Raw genomic sequence first — 12887 nt, forward strand, 5'->3', positions numbered from 1 at the left:
GGGTGTGATCCAAAGTGGTGTGAGGGGTTGGGTGGGGTTGGTGGTCCGAGTCTTCAAAGCGTGAATAGAAGTCGTTCAGATCATTTGCAAGTTTAATATTGTCAGTAGAGTGAGTTGCTCTGGGCCTGTAGTTGGTGATCTCTCTCAGCCCCCTCCATACAGTGGCAGAGTTGTTTGCAGAGAACTGCTGTTCCAGGCGTGTATTGTACCTGGATCTAGCCTTTGTCACCTCCCTGCTAAATCCATACTTTGCACGTCTGTAGCTGTCTCTGTCTCCCTCTTTGAAGGCAGCCTCCTTCTGCTGGCGGAGCTGTCTGAGTTTGGGTGTGAACCAGGGTTTGTCATTATTGAAAGTGACTCTGGTGCGTGACGGGATGGTGCAGTACTCGCAGTAATGTATATAAGATGTCACGGTGTCCGTGTACTTATCTAAACTGGCTGTAGAAGCTCTGAACATGTCCCAGTCCGTGGTGTCCCAGTCCGTGGTGTCCAAACACGTGTGCAGCTCCTCCACAGCTTCACTGGTCCACTTTTTACGTGTCCTCACTACAGGCTTCACAAGCTTTAGTCTCTGTCTGTACGCGGGAATCAGGTGAATCATGACGTGATCTGAGATTCCTAGGACTGCACGGGGCACAGCACGATAAGCACCGCTTAACAGAACAACATGATGCAGAGTCCCTCTCTCAGCACTGACTGGTGCCTGGATAATGTTGGCGTGACAGAATGGCGAATGCCAATCCCTCGCCGTTTGCATACGGTTGGCTCTAAATCCCAAACTCATTATCCAATTTGCACCAAACTGGATATGAATGACCTTTGTTAACCTCTGAAGAGGCCAACAGGATTATACTGTAATTTGACTCAAGTGCGCCCCCTTTAATAGTTGGAACAGTTATATCTCCCTGATACCTCATCCGATCTGCATGAGATTTTTTGTGCATCACCAGTAAGCACTGTTGCACACATTAGTGTGGTAATTTAAAGACAACACTTAAGCCCCGCCCACTAAGGATTTTTGGGTGACTGTAACTCTGAAACGGCGCAAAGCAGGTAGGTCAAACATTACAACGAGACTCCCCATGGGTCAAGTATCAGCCTTTTTAACTTCAAGTTCACAAGGTCAAAGTTCAAGGTCACGAGAGCCCATGTGCTCTAACTCTTCAACCGTTTGACGTAGGAATGTCAAATTTCACAGCATGGCACAGTACTGGTACTGATCCGGACTGAAGGCAATTTGGGACATTTGCTGAAAACGCCAACTAGTGGACAGTGCAGGAAAGGTGCGAGAGTGTAGACAGCGGTCGCCAGAGCTCCCGCGGTCGCAAGGCCAGAGCGGTGCTGAGCTGCGAGGGCCGCCCAACACTGCTTGCAGCTTTGTTATTATTATTTTTTCTTAATATATTTGATCTGTATTTTAATTGTGCGAATCTTGTTCTGTCTGTGCATTTCTGAATCGTTCTGTGCATGTGTGAATCGTTCTGCGTATTTGTCAATTATGAGACTGTTTTAGCTTCATAGAGCTGCGTTAACTCCAAAAGTTAATCAGTTGTATATGTACATTTAATGATGATTTTCTGAGATTTTCCTTAAAATCCATCTAGTGACAGACAGATGCACACGTAAATACACAGACACTGGCAATTTCATAACAGCACCTTTTTTATGACGTTGAGTGATAATTATTGCAAAAGAACTGGTAACAAAAGCACACCAAATAACCATACCAAAGCCTTGTTTTTAGAAATGTAAAACATAAACTAAACTGTAAGCTGGTATTTGTTTTAAAGCTTACAGTTGGGGGGTTCAGTTTAGACACAAAATTGGAGACTTCAAATACTTTTTGTCTTCTTTTTTGTGAAGTGTTAAACAAAATGCATTTTGTATTTTGAAAATCAATTTTATATACTTGTCTTTCTTTGGGTTTTTTTGTTTTAGTCCTTGATTTTGTCATTTGTGATTAATTGGGGACTGCCATGTGCTATGTGCGAAGCAATGCACTTCAGTGCTTCCTATGCAATCCAATGGCAGCCACCTATTGTTATCCGCTTCTAAGTGTCTCTATATTTTTATACTTATATAGTTTTTATTCTTCCACGAACTTTAATGCAGCCTGAATGAAGCGACATACCCATATCAAAACGACCAGCTTGGTCTCGGAAAGTGTGCTATTACTTTTATTGGTGTTTCGAGTTACCATGGCGACGTAATTCACAAAAAACAAAGCCATTAAAACCAATGCAAACCAATGAGCGGAACTCTCAACTGACAGAGTGAAGGTCAGCTGTCTGACCAGAACACATTTTCTTAGCGAACAAACTCTTCCTACGCCCACATCTTTATGATATATACACAAATTATATATCAAACAAGTTCAACAAGAACAAGTTTAATGTACAGAGTTGTAGCAACTACAGGGGAATTAAGTTGATGCACCACAGGGTTTCCCCCAGAAAAGAGGCTAAGCCCAGTGGTAGGTGGCCGTTCGTCGGCCATATTTACCATATTCGGTCTTGTAAAACCACCCGCCGAATTTCAGCTCAACTAACCATTTTTGGTTAAACCCGCTCGATCGATGTTTAGTGCTGCGGCTCCTACAACATGCTAACTCCAGGTAGCTGAAGGTGGCTCGGCCTCAGGGCTCATTACAGTTGCACAGGGCTCCTCGAACAGCACGTGGTGGAGGCGTTTATACTTGACGCTTACGTCTGTGCAGTTTTCTCCGAAAAGACGGGGGGCAGTACACTACGTAACCAGTGGAAATACGGTAAAAAAGAGAGCAGATAGTTGTCACATCAAATATGGCTGCACGTATTCAGGAGGAAGAGCTGTTGTGTTTCTAGCTGTGATACAGAGAGGCAGTTTAAACTTAAAGCATTCAGTTTGACTTTCATTGATTTATTTGCTTATTTGCTTTAGTTGTGATTCGCCAATTATAGAACTAATATTATTCCCTCTGTGGTAAACACTCCTTTTATCGACTGCAGCAGTAATCTCCTTCTATGAGTTTTAAACCATTTGATTATCTTTGTGATCTCTCATAGAGGGATCATATAAATAATGATATAGGCGAACCAGCTCCTAGTTTTTGCAGTTACAAAAACTAGGAGGTGCACGACACGACACTGCGCGGGACCTTCACGCAAGGGTGGGGACAGCACAATTGTGTCACTGTTGGCACGCGCACCCTCGCGGTAGCGGTTTTGGGTGAAAAAAAACGTATATAAAAATGACATATTTATAATAAACAAGCGGAGCTTAGCCTGGCAGCAGAGAACTCCACTAACTTTGCAAAAAAAGTTCAACAATTATACCCTGGTATCATTCAATGTCAGTTCTCTTTTCACTTGCATACCCACATCAGAATCAGTGGAAACCGTCAGAAAAGGACTCCTACAAGACAATGACTTAAACAACAGGACGAACTTCACCCCAGACCAGAACTGCACCCTGCTGGACTTCTGCGTTTCCATCGCTTGTATAATGACAGTTTTTACAGACAGATGCATGGCTGTGCCACGGGATCTCCTGAGTCACCTATTGAGACCAATCTACGTATACATGAAGGAAGTGGAACATAGAGCCCTGAACTCCTTTGAGGGAGCTACACCAAGCCATTAGTTCAGATACGTGGATGATACCTGGGTCAAAATCCAGGCTAAGGAAGTAGTGACGCTCACCGGACACATCATTTCTGTTGACAACAACATCAAGTTGACCAGAGAAGATGTTAATGACAACAAACTGTCTTTTTTTGGACTACCTGGTTCACATGGAAAGAGAGGATAGCCTCAACATTGAGTTTTACAGGAAACTGACACACACAGATCAGTACCTTCTGTTTGACTCCCACCACCTACTCTCTGTTATCAGAAATTTACAGCATCAGGCTGAACATGTCCCCACAAAGACAGAACAGAAGGAAAAGGAACAAAAACAAAAAAAACTCTCCAAAGATGTAGATATCCTTACTGGGCTTTTGTCAAGTCACCAAGGAAATCTACAAAACACACCACTGAACAGAACAAAGAGAAGAACAGACGTAAAAACATTGTCATCACTTATGTTGCTGGAGTATCAACAACATCCCGGTACATTTCAAACCCAACAGGACTCTCAGACAAAGGCTGGTCCACCCTAAGGACAAAACACCCAAACACAAATTGAGCAGTGTGGTGTATGCAGTTCAGTGCAGCGAGGAATGTCCAGAAGTCTGGAGAAACTGCAGTACAGAAAAGTACAGAAGCATTTATGACACTATGTTCTAGTGAAGGAGCACTTCTTATCTTATAGTGCTCTGGGGTGTAGGAAGCAGTTACCTGATCCCTACCCCCATTTGGAGACCCCTCCTCATCCTATGGAAAGTTACGAAGTGTGTTCATACTTGCCAACATTTGGGTATGTCAATGTGGGACAGCATAGCATGAGCTATGCCCCCCCCCCCACTCCCCCTCCCCCTCCCCCCAACCACATACACACACATTCACATTTTGAGTATTACATTATCTGTGTTTAAGTCTGTCTGCCCAAATATATACGCTTGTATATAAAAAGCTTATCTGTTCATCAGCTGATCATGTCATGTCCATCTTTAGCTCTCTGTCATCGGATGACAACACGACTCACACGAAAACAATCTGTGGACACAGAGTGGAGCAGGTCTCCTCTCTGCTGTGAGATTGACAGCTGTCAGTGCTTGGGGAAGTGGGCGGGGCTTATGGTACGCTGCAGAATGAGTGCTTTCACACATTTAGCCGCCAAAGTCACTAGATTTGTCACAAGTCGCTTTTAAAAAATGCTAGAGGGATCTGAAAACTCGCTAAATATAGCATTAAAGTGACAAAAAGGCTGTGTGCGTGTGTGTTTTTTTGCGTGAGAAATACAAGGTGTGGCGTGTGAGGGCCAAATGCAAGACTTTTGATTGTCCCACACAGGGTGATGCGGGACAGAGGGGGCTAAATGCGGGACTGTCCCACCCAATGCGGGACTGTCCCGCCCAATGCGGGACGGTTGGCAAGTATGGTGTGTTGTGCTGGGTATTTAAAGGGGGGGCTTTTGTTCTGTGGTCAGCCTCACTCTGCTGACTCACCTCAGCAAAGTGATTCTTATCTATAAAGCTTAAATAAATTATCCTAAGACAAAACTCTTCGTTGTCCTCTTTGTTAAAGAAAATTCCACAACACCCATCAGTGAGGTGGGGGGGCGTGCACCATCATTACTGTTTATGTGGGGATGGTGTCTACTGATCTTAACTTGGGACATTGTGGATCGGTGGGCAGAATACTTCAAAGACCACTTCAATCGCACCAGCACGTCTTCCAGTGGGGAAGCAGAGCCTGGGGACCTTGCGTCAGGCTCTCCAATCTCTGGTGCTGAGGTCGCTGAAGTTATTAAAAAGCTCCTCGGTGGCAAGGCACCGGGGTGGATGAGATTCACCCTGGAGTTCCTTAAGGCTCTGGGGTCTCATTTATAAAAGATTGTGCAGGATTCATACTAAAAGTGTATGTACGCCGCCCAAACTGCGAAAATGGCATACCAAAAAAAGATAAATTCAGATTTATAAAACCATGCGCACGCACACCAGCAAGCAATTTCCCTTTATAAATCACACCTGTACCTAAAGGTCCCGCCTCAGGTTCTGCCCTCAACACGCCCACATTTAACCATAAATGGTCAATGCAAAGCACCTCATGAATGTGAAGGTGTATTTAAATGAGTCAGCTGATCAATGTTATTTCATGGTTACCAATGGCAACCACGGAAAAAAAGAGTGAAGAAACAAAATTTCATTGAGGCAGAAATCGATATGCTGGTGAATGAGGTGGAGAACAGAACAAATATTATTTTTGGGAGCCACAATAGTAGTGTTCCAAATAAAAGGAATCATTGGGAATGGCAACACGTCGTTACCACTGTTAATTTAGTGAGTGGGACAGAGAGGACCGTGGCCGAGGTGAAGAAAAAGTGCTCAGATTTTAGGGTGGAGGCAAAAAAGCGACTAACTGGCCATCGCCAGAGCAAGTCAGCAAAAGGTGGGGGTAAGGGTGTACCCAAACTGACACCTTTTGAAAGAATGTTGGCTGATTAATTTGGCTGAGACTACAGATGAGCCAGGGAAAAGACAGTTTAATTTATATTATGTGTAAATCAGAGGTAAAAGTACAGTGGGACATGTTGTCTTCTTATTCTAGAGTCCTCTTGAGTTGGTAGGTGGCGAGGACAGTCTTGGCGAGGGTCAATGGGCACAGAGGGTCCGGCTGTCCCCAGTACCAGTTCGCCCTAAGTGCATGTTGCGTCTGGAGGAGGACGGGTGCTGATGACTTGATGACTTCTGTTCTGGAAAATCAGAGGGACAGTTACCAAACTGAGACAAATCCGAACAGTGTTAAGCAATTTGTGTGATGTTATGTATGGCTGTGGAGGAGGGAGGCCAGGAGGGAGATGGATGCTGGGCTTCAGTGCCACATTGTGCAGCACACCACACACCTTTACAATCTTGCACACCTTTCTCAGATCATATAAGAGTGTCCACCCCTACCACCACACATGCATCCAAACACTGGCACCAGCATTTTAGGAGGCCAATGGCATGCTCCACAGTAGAGCACACACGGGTGTGAGCGATATTAAAGCGTGCCTCTTCTGTGCTCTGGGGGTTTGGAAAGGGGGTAAGGAGCCAGTGCCTGAGGGGGTAGCCACTGTCTCTTTGTGTATTATTCTGTGGTACACATCACCCTGGTGATCACACCAGGGAGAGGAATGTGATTATGAGAAAACTTTGAAATGCTGTGTTTTTTAAGATTTAAGTTGGCTTAAAGGCCTTTTTTATTTGAAAGGTTCTTATGGCTCACCAGCAGAAGCATAAATAATACTGCTGTTTTGAAAGCTTGTGATAAAGTTGATCTAAGATTGAAGTTTGATTGATTATGGAGTGAAATTAAATGTGTGAAAGGCATCATGATGCAGTGTGCTTCAGTTCCCCACTTTACCATCTGTGTGACCAGTTTTCCCTGTCTCCAAAACAAGCACATATGGTACGCATGGCTCAGAGTTGGCGTGAGGGACTGCAAATTTTCCCGTCAAGTTTGTGTTTTATAGATCACAAACTTTGTGTGGAAAGTAACATATGCAAGTTTCAGGCCCCGTTTTGTGGGTACACCAGTTTTATAAATGAGCCCCCTGAATGTTGTGGGGCTGTCTTGGTTGATACAACTCTGCAGTATTGCAGTCCCTCTGGATTGGCAGACCGGGGTGGTAAGTGAGACTGCAAAGTGTGTTCCAACTAGAGAGGGATCATACTCCTAAGCCTCCCTGATAAGGTCTATTCAGGGATTCTGGAGAGGAAGGTCTGCAGGATAGTAGAATCTCGGATTCAGGAATAGCAGTGTGGTTTTTGTCCTGGTCGTGGAACACTGGACCGGCTCTATACCCTCAGCAGGGTTCTGGAAGGTGCATGGGAGTTCACACAACCAGACTACATGTGTTTTGTGGACTTGCAGAAGGTGTTTGACCATGTTGTATGGGGTAACAGGCCGTTTGATACGGGCTGCTAGGTTCCTGTACAACCAGTGCCAAAGATTATTTCGATTGCTGATAGTAAGTTGGACTCATTTCCAGTGAGAGTTGGACTCCGCCAAGGTTGCCATTTGTCACCGATTCTGTTCATAACCTTTATGGACAGAATTTATAGGCACAGCCAAGGTGTTGAGGGGATCCGTTTTGGTGGCCTTAGGATCATGTCTCTGCTTTTTGCAGATGATGTGGTCCTACTGGCTTGATCAGAATGTGATCTCCAGCTTTCACTGAAGCAGTTTGCTGCCAATTGTGAAGCAGCCGGGATCAGTGCCTCCAAATTCAAGACCATGGTCTTGAGCCGGAAAAGGATAGAGTGCCTTCTCCATGGAAGAGAAGGCACTTGGGGAAGAGGCCCTGCCCCAAGTGGAGGAGTTGAAGTATCTCAAAGTCTTGTTCACGAATGAGGTAAACATGGAGCAGGAGATAGGCGGATTGGTACTGCATCTGATGTGATGCGGGCACTGTACTGATCTGTCGTGGTGAAAAGAGAGCTGAGCCAACAGGTGAAGCTTTCGATTTAATGGTTGATCTGTGTTCCTACCCTCATCTATGGTCATGAGCTTTGGGTAGTGACCGAAAGAACAAGATCGCGGATACAAGCGGCAAAAATGAGTTTTCTCTACAGAGTGTCTGGACTCTCCCTTAGAGATATGGTAAGAAGCTTAGTCATTCGGGAGGAGCTCTGAGTAGAGCCACTGCTTTTCCACATCAAGAGAAGCCAGTTGAGGTGGCTTGGGCATCTGGTTAGTATATCTCCTGGACACCTCTATAGTGAGGTGTTTCGGGCATGTCCCACCGAGAGGAAACCCAGAGGAAAACCCAGGAAATGATGGAGGGACTATGTTTCTTGGCTGGCCTGGGAACATCTTGGGATTCCCCCAAAGGAGCTGGCCCAAGTGGCTGGGAAGAGGGAAGTCTGGTCCTCTCTGCTGAATCTGCTGCCCCCGCGACCCAACTACGGATAAGCGAAAGATAATAGATGCATGGATGGATGAATGGATAGGTGGATGGATGGGTGGTGCAAAAATGTTTCATCAAGTGGTGAAATTGATTTGTCTTTTCATAGGTGTTCCAGGCAATGATGGCACCTCTGGTGACAGGGGTGTTTCAGGAAGCCAAGGTTTTTTTGGAGCAAAGGGTGCTCCTGGTCAGATAGGACGGCCTGGAATAATGGGTGAGAGACAGACTAATTGTGCTTCTTTAAAAAAATAAAATAAAAGAAGACACAAAATCAACTTCATCAATCATAAATGGGACTTTATCTTCTGTAGGCACCCCTGGATTCCCTGGGCCACGTGGTCAGCCAGGATTTCCAGGGAGGAGAGGATCAGATGGGTTTCCTGGTCTACCTGGGACTTCTGAAATTCCTGGAGTAAAAGGTGAGATAAACAATTAGAAAATGTTCATATTTGACCCCACATAGATGTGTTAAAACAGCAGGTTTTATGTAGCAGGTCCACAATGTTCTCACAATGTTGTTTCTCAAGGTCTACCCGGAGCTTCTGGTTTGGATGGACTCAATGGCCTCGCAGGTCCTAAAGGCCTTTCAGGAGCCAAAGGCAAGGATCATGTTGGACAAGCCAGCTGTTGCTTCTGAATTAGCCAATCTTAGTGGATTTTTAGTAATCTTATGTCATTTTTGCCTGTCTAACCACAACAGACATCTTAATGAGGAGTAATTATATTGAAATTTCAGTGGGTTTTAAAATGACAGCTAGTGAAACTTTGTCTTAAAGTGGCATTGATTTGACTATCATTTTGTCAGAATCTGTTCACAAATACACACATCAACAACATTCTGAGTATTCAGAAATATATTGTCTATTAATGAAGGTGTCTATAGTGTAGAAGAGCCACAATTTGCCACGCAGAGCCAAAAAACTCATAGAGTGGTTGCTAATCCTGATAATTTATACATGTAAACAAATGTATTTTCTTCAGACCTTTTTGGGGTTTTTCTTTACTGCAAATGTTATTAAACAATAAGGGGCAGCAGTAAAATGATCTCTCTAAGGGTAGCATTTCACCAGGCTGCAACTGTTGGAGTCTAGTTGGCGAGGAAATAGTCAAATTTCAAGTTCCAGTCTCACTGAATTTTGAGTTTGCATCTAAGTGACCACTAAACTGTTCAGTGGCCACTTGGACTTTGCAACATTCATACCCGCTTTGGCCCACTTTGCATCTACCTTGGCAGCCATCCACACATTTAAAATTTAATCTCTTGCAGTACATGTTTTAAATAAATGTAGGCAGATTTTAACAATTTTTTAATAACTATTATTATCTTTGGCGTGGTTTTTAGACCTGGACATTAGGGGCTGTGGCATCAAATGTTTTCTGTCAGTAAGTGGTGTCAAAATACAGCAGTAGTGCTCTAAAATTTATGGAAGCTAAATTAAGGAGGGTTTGAGACACCCATGACAACTTTTTTGAGGGTAAATTTGTCGCACATTTTTTTGAACATGTTCAAAATTTAGGCAACAATATTGCAAGCCTCTGTGACTCAGGTGAGGAAATTGAGAACCCCTTTAAACATTTCAAGACATTTTAGACACTCTATGAATGCCATTTATCAACTCGTCACCAACAGTTGCAGCCTACTGGATACTAGCTTAACTGCTGAACTTTGCTGACATGAAAATGAATCTAAAAAAATGTTTGCCATGTTTTTATTCAGGTGTGGTTATAGGTGGTCTCCCTGGGACCCCTGGTAGTCCAGGGTTGAAGGGAGAGAGAGGTGTGTCCTACCCTGGATTACCGGGGTTCCCTGGATCAAAGGGACAGAAAGGAGAACCAGGTAAGTTGTATTTCAGAAACAAAGGGTCATTAAAAGTAATATAAACTATGAATACTGAATTACTTTTTTGTTATTTTGTGTATCAGGCCCTCTTGGTCTCTCTGGGTTCTCTGGATTGCCTGGTCCTCCTGGTAAACCGGCAGAATTATTTATTCCTGGGCCTGCTGGAGACCCTGGCCTGCCTGGATTGGATGGAAATTCTGGTAAGTACATTTCCATGATCCAATTCCATGTTTTAAGTCCTCTCACTGTATAACAGTCTCCTCGGTGCTGCAGGCTTTCAGGGCCCTCCAGGTCCTCCTGGACCACCTGGTCCAGGCACACTACAGGGTGACAGAGGTGACCCAGGACTCCCAGGCTTCCCAGGACCCCCGGGCATGAAGGGAGAAGCAGGATTCCGGGGAAACCCTGGAAACCCTGGCAACTTTGGTTTTAAAGGTGTTGTGAGTTTATAAATCTTTTATAAAAACAGTGACAAAAACAATAAAGTAAACGTTTATCATTTTGTTATTCAGGAGCTGCTGGTGAAAAGGGGTTCAATGGACTTCCTGGCATCAAGGGTTTGCCTGGTGAACTTGGTTTTTCTGGATTTAAAGGACGCCAAGGACAAAAAGGTAGGAAACCTCTCTATGGATTAAAGTAAATAAGAGTTCAATGTTCAATTCCCTCTGTCAAACATCACAATCTTCTCCTTCATTGTTTTACAAGACCAATATTTTCCCCCCACCCCTCAGTTTTTCTTTATCTTCATAATTTGTTCTCCCTCCTCTTGTCTTCAGGGAGACCTGGACAAAAGGGTTCTCCTGGAATTTTAATACCAGCAAAACCAGGGGACTTTGAACAATTTTTGGGGGTCTCGGGTCTTACTGGTGAAATTGGAGCACTAGGTCGACCGGGAAAGCAGGGTCTACCTGGATTTCCTGGACGTCCAGGTCTGTAATTACAGCAATTTGTGGTGATTTGGGTTTTTTCCTGTGTTTTGTTTTATTTCTGTTTTAGTTTATTGGTTTGTGTTTAGTTTCTGTTTTCTTGTTTTTCACTTTCTCATTCCTCCTCAGTCTATTTCTCTCTCTGCATTACTGCCACGCCCACTTACACCTGTCAAAGCCTGCTAATCATGTCACCTGTCTCCACTTACCTGATTATCCTCAGCACTTTAAAACCCGGTCATTTCTGTCTATACTCCGCTGGTCCATTGTCATTGTTTTGCCTGTTGTCTTGACGTCTGTTCCTGGTTTTGTTGCTCCATGTCCATGTTCCGTTTGTCTTTTTGTTTTGCTGCCACGTCAGCTGTTTGTTTTCATTTTGTTTCTTTAGTTTAATAAATTAGTTTTCGTTCCTCTTATTATGAGTCTGCGTTCTGGGTTCGCCATCATCTCCACCGTTCCTGACACAATTAAGAGTTACTTTCTTCTACTTTAATGTTTAAAACTCATACTTTTCACTTGAGTTATGTTTTTATTATTATTATTATTATTATTATTATTATTATTATTATTATTATTATTATTATTACACTTGTTAGGCTTATTCTTCACTTGTTTGATTTTTTTTTTCTTTTTTTTGTGCTGTTGTGGCACATACTCCAACATGAAGCTAAATTTGCTCTTGTAACAAATAAAAAATTAGCCTATAAAACTGTTAAAGTTTAAAAGTAATCTCTGAAACTTTTTGTCATATCAAACACAAAAAAGTCATTCAAAGATATTAATTTATTCATTTTATTGCTATAAGTGCAATGCCAGTATTTTGTGTTCTTTTAGGAACAGTTTAAAACTTTTTAAGTGGGTTTTGTGGTGGACAGCTCTTTCAACAATCTCAGTTTAGAGAAATAATTACCAGTATTCAATTCTGACCAGATTAATGAGGTAATGGCTAGTCCGAATGGGTCCAAGACAAAACAGAATTGCTGTCACCTTACAAAAAACAAACACAATCTCAAAAATGATATGGCAGTTCATATAAATATTATTTTAGAAACTTTTACACTGCAGCCAGTTTTAAATTACAGTTATTTCAACAGAACTATTATATCCTTGTAGGAAGTGGCCTACACTGCATTGGAAGTGCCACAGCTAGCTGCTGCTGCTATTATTTGCTCTTGCAACTATCCACAGAATTCTCTGTATACAACCATGTAATGCAAAAATGACAGTGGTGTAAAGGTCTACAAAGTAGTGTTTGTATGAACCACTATGAAATTTTGGAGTTGTTTAAGGATGACAGCAATCCACTTTGGTCTTGACCAGTGGTGTCACTAGGCCTGTTTTAGGGGGGCTTCAGCCCCCCTAAAATGTTTTCAAGCCCCCCTAAATAATTTTGGTGTCAAAATTTATTTATTTATTTATTTTTTTTACAAAATAATCAATATAATGTGGCCAGAATATGAGTTTAAATAAATAACCATATATAATTTCATTATTAACTCAAATATATGATCATAAATCTGTCAGTTTTCTTTTTCTTTACAGTGTAAGGTAGAGATCCTCTTTGGTGCGTCGTTATCAAATCCATT

The 12887-nt window shown here is 42.9% G+C and overlaps 1 protein-coding gene across 1 annotated transcript in view; it reads left to right on the plus strand.

Annotated features, from left to right (window-relative positions):
- col4a6 (collagen, type IV, alpha 6) overlaps positions 1-12887 on the plus strand; it is a 254724-nt gene that overhangs the window by 218796 nt on the left and 23041 nt on the right. Inside the window, exons 36-43 of the mRNA XM_037976748.1 lie at positions 8642-8749; positions 8847-8954; positions 9063-9134; positions 10253-10372; positions 10459-10575; positions 10649-10810; positions 10888-10986; positions 11152-11304. Coding sequence (XP_037832676.1) covers positions 8642-8749; positions 8847-8954; positions 9063-9134; positions 10253-10372; positions 10459-10575; positions 10649-10810; positions 10888-10986; positions 11152-11304 — 939 coding nt within the window. The remainder of the gene's footprint in view (positions 1-8641; positions 8750-8846; positions 8955-9062; positions 9135-10252; positions 10373-10458; positions 10576-10648; positions 10811-10887; positions 10987-11151; positions 11305-12887) is intronic.

The sequence above is a fragment of the Kryptolebias marmoratus genome, linkage group LG7 (assembly GCF_001649575.2).
Source record: "Kryptolebias marmoratus isolate JLee-2015 linkage group LG7, ASM164957v2, whole genome shotgun sequence".
NCBI classification, from domain to species: Eukaryota; Metazoa; Chordata; class Actinopteri; order Cyprinodontiformes; family Rivulidae; genus Kryptolebias; species Kryptolebias marmoratus.